At 34.7% G+C, this 2,789-nt stretch overlaps 1 protein-coding gene across 4 annotated transcripts in view; it reads left to right on the top strand.

Annotated features, from left to right (window-relative positions):
• The window catches only part of LOC107692017 (adenomatous polyposis coli protein-like), a 47,070-nt gene that overhangs the window by 29,191 nt on the left and 15,090 nt on the right, over positions 1 to 2,789 (top strand). For all 4 annotated transcript variants that reach the window (XM_016490888.1, XM_016490889.1, XM_016490891.1 and 1 more), the window contains one exon: positions 1,780 to 1,860. In XM_016490888.1, coding sequence (XP_016346374.1) covers positions 1,780 to 1,860 — 81 coding nt within the window. The remainder of the gene's footprint in view (positions 1 to 1,779; positions 1,861 to 2,789) is intronic.

Below are 2,789 nucleotides of genomic sequence, written 5' to 3'. Positions count from 1 at the left end.
TTTTAACTAAAATACATTGAGTCCATAATCCATAATAACGCTTCCTCCAGTGAAAAAGTCCATCTCCTGTTGTCTCTCACATCAAAATCCAGCCACACGTTTTTTTAGAGCTGTTTGGGCTTGTAAACGCTGCTGGATCTGTGCAGATTTCTCTCCTGATTCAGACCAGACCACTTTTTAACTAGAGGAAGCGTTATTGTGGATTATGAATTTGCATTTTGGCCAGAAGTGACAGTTTGAATTAAAACGTCTTGATGGATTAGTTTCAGCTTTTGTCTTCTCCAGATGTTAACTGATGGACTGGAGTGCTGTAGATTACTTGTGGATTATTGTAATGTTTTTATCAGCTGTTTGGACTCTCATTCTGACGGCACCCATTCACTGCAGAGCATCCATTGCTGAGACACTGATGCACTGCTACATTTCTCCAAATCTGATGAAGACACAAACTTATCTACATCTTGGATGGCCTGAGAATGAGCACATTTCCAGCAAATACTCATTTTTGGTTTTAACTATTCCTTTAATTTGTTGGTTCCCCAAAAGCTCAGTGTTATGACCTCTATTTGTGTCCACATGAACAAGTGAAAGTCATTTTGTGAAGTCGTCTTTAATAATATCTTGTCACTATGGAAATTTGTGGTCAGATTGTGCAAGCGTTTGTTCCTTTTTGTGCGTTTAATTCCTTTGCTTTATAAAGGCTGTAATTTCCATCTCAGCATCAGTGTTTGCTGTGTTTCTTCCCGTCTGTAATGTCCTGTTTTTAGAGTTTATAAAGAAGCGAACGGAAATGGTGCACAGAAAATGCATCTGTGCATAAACACTGAAGCCATAAAAGTTTAATTGAATGAGCATGCTGTACTAATGGATCGTGTTCTGTGTGGCTGAGCGTGTGACATAGCTTGAGGATGCATATATATATATGAATATGAATGGCAGAAGCACAACAAAATTTAAGAAACTTAAACTAAAGTTTAAAACACTGAAAATATAAAAACGAATAAAAAAAGTTAAATTAAAAATGAATAAATAATAAAATAGTACCTATTTAGTACTTATATTATTATTATAGTATTATTATAGTTTATTGGCTTAAGCACAAAAATTGCGATATTAACAATAAGAAAGCACAATTTACTTGTAACCACATAAATAAACGAAATAATAATAAATTATTTTATCTGTAATTATTTATGATTAAAAGATACATATTCAGTGATACAATTAAACAGAGCTTTCCCTTACCTTAACATACAATATTCTCAGCAAAATAATTGAAATATTTTATATGGCATTAAAATTATACATTTATAACTGTAAAAAAAATAAAATAAAATGCAAAAAATAAATAACATAAAAAAAAAGCTTGGCCATTGCTAGTGCAATACCCTGCCGTGCTACAGGAAGTCTATGTATTTTATATAGTAAAATAGTTTTTTTGTATGCATGTTCACTGACATGCTCAGAGTTGATATAAATCCTATCGGACACTTTTGCGTTTCCTCCCCTTCTGTTGCCGTAATGCCGCCGGCTGAAAGAGAAAGCAATGTAGGTCAGGAAGAGCCTGATTGCAGCTGCTGTCCTGTATCTGAAGACTCAGCCTCGCTCAGTATCTCTACACGCTGAATTATCTGCACTTCACAGAGCTGATTACACAGGTTATTCCGTCCCCTATAGCCAGAGAGAATTTCTGTCCACCTGTGGCTTACAGAGCATTGCAGGTATGATTTGCTCAGTTTAACATGCTGTGTCTCATATTCCTCCTCATTGAATCTTCAGGTCAAGCATGACCCTGTGACGCAGACCGAAGGAGCTCACGCTGCAGGAGATGCTGGCGCTGGTAATGCGGCCTGCTCACAGGTGAGTACTGTATCTATTTGCAATCGTCTCCTACTAAATTAGACTCATTTTGTTGATGGTCTCATGAACAGAAGTGTCCTCTGGTGGCCCTTTTTTTCTGCCAGTGGGTGCCAAGGATTCGGGCCCTTTTTTAAAAGGCCTTTCAGTCTGTGCCAAGAGCTTCGGTGCGCTTTGAATAATAATGATTTGAATGCAGATGCTAATGGTTTTATTGTTCATCATAGAGCCCTAGTTAGACTTTGAAATTCTAAGCAGAAACAGGAGGGTTTTTTGTACTCCATACTGTTTCACTCGCATTAATGCCGCATGGTATTTTTCGGACAGATGGTGCGAGCGGTATGTCGCTGGATTAGGTGCAGGGATCGAGTCTGACACACAAGCCATACATTGTTCGCCAAGCAAAGAGACTTGCCCCCATTTTTGTGTTTGCAAAGTGTATTTTATGCAATTTTAGTTTTTAAGATGAGTTTTTAAATTGTTTTATTTGTATAAATAATTATAATACAAATTCAGTAAAACACAGTGCTGAATATACAATATTCTATGCAAAAATGTTTACATTTCAATATAAATGTATACATTTATAAATACAATAAATATAATTAAAAATATAATTTAAATTTGTAAATTTATAAATGTTATTTACCTTTAGAAATGTATTTTTACACTTATAAATACAGTTTGTAAATGTACATTTATTTATATTATATTTATATTTAAATATAAATATTCACATATTTACCTATGCATAGTCCCTGCATTCAAAACACTGTATTGTGGACATGCTGAAGATGCTGTTTGATGTAAACAATGACATTTTGTAGGGTGTAAAATATATACAATGCTGTTGATGAATAGTTCAGTGACGTAATAAAACACGATGCGTTTACTTACCTTATCATACAATATTCCAAGAAAATAATAGTAAT

Source organism: Sinocyclocheilus anshuiensis, unplaced genomic scaffold (assembly GCF_001515605.1).
Source record: "Sinocyclocheilus anshuiensis isolate Anshui unplaced genomic scaffold, SAMN03320099.WGS_v1.1 scaffold738, whole genome shotgun sequence".
NCBI lineage: Eukaryota > Metazoa > Chordata > Actinopteri > Cypriniformes > Cyprinidae > Sinocyclocheilus > Sinocyclocheilus anshuiensis.
Note: the sequence above shows the minus strand (reverse complement) of the source record. Positions and strands in the feature narration are given on the sequence as shown.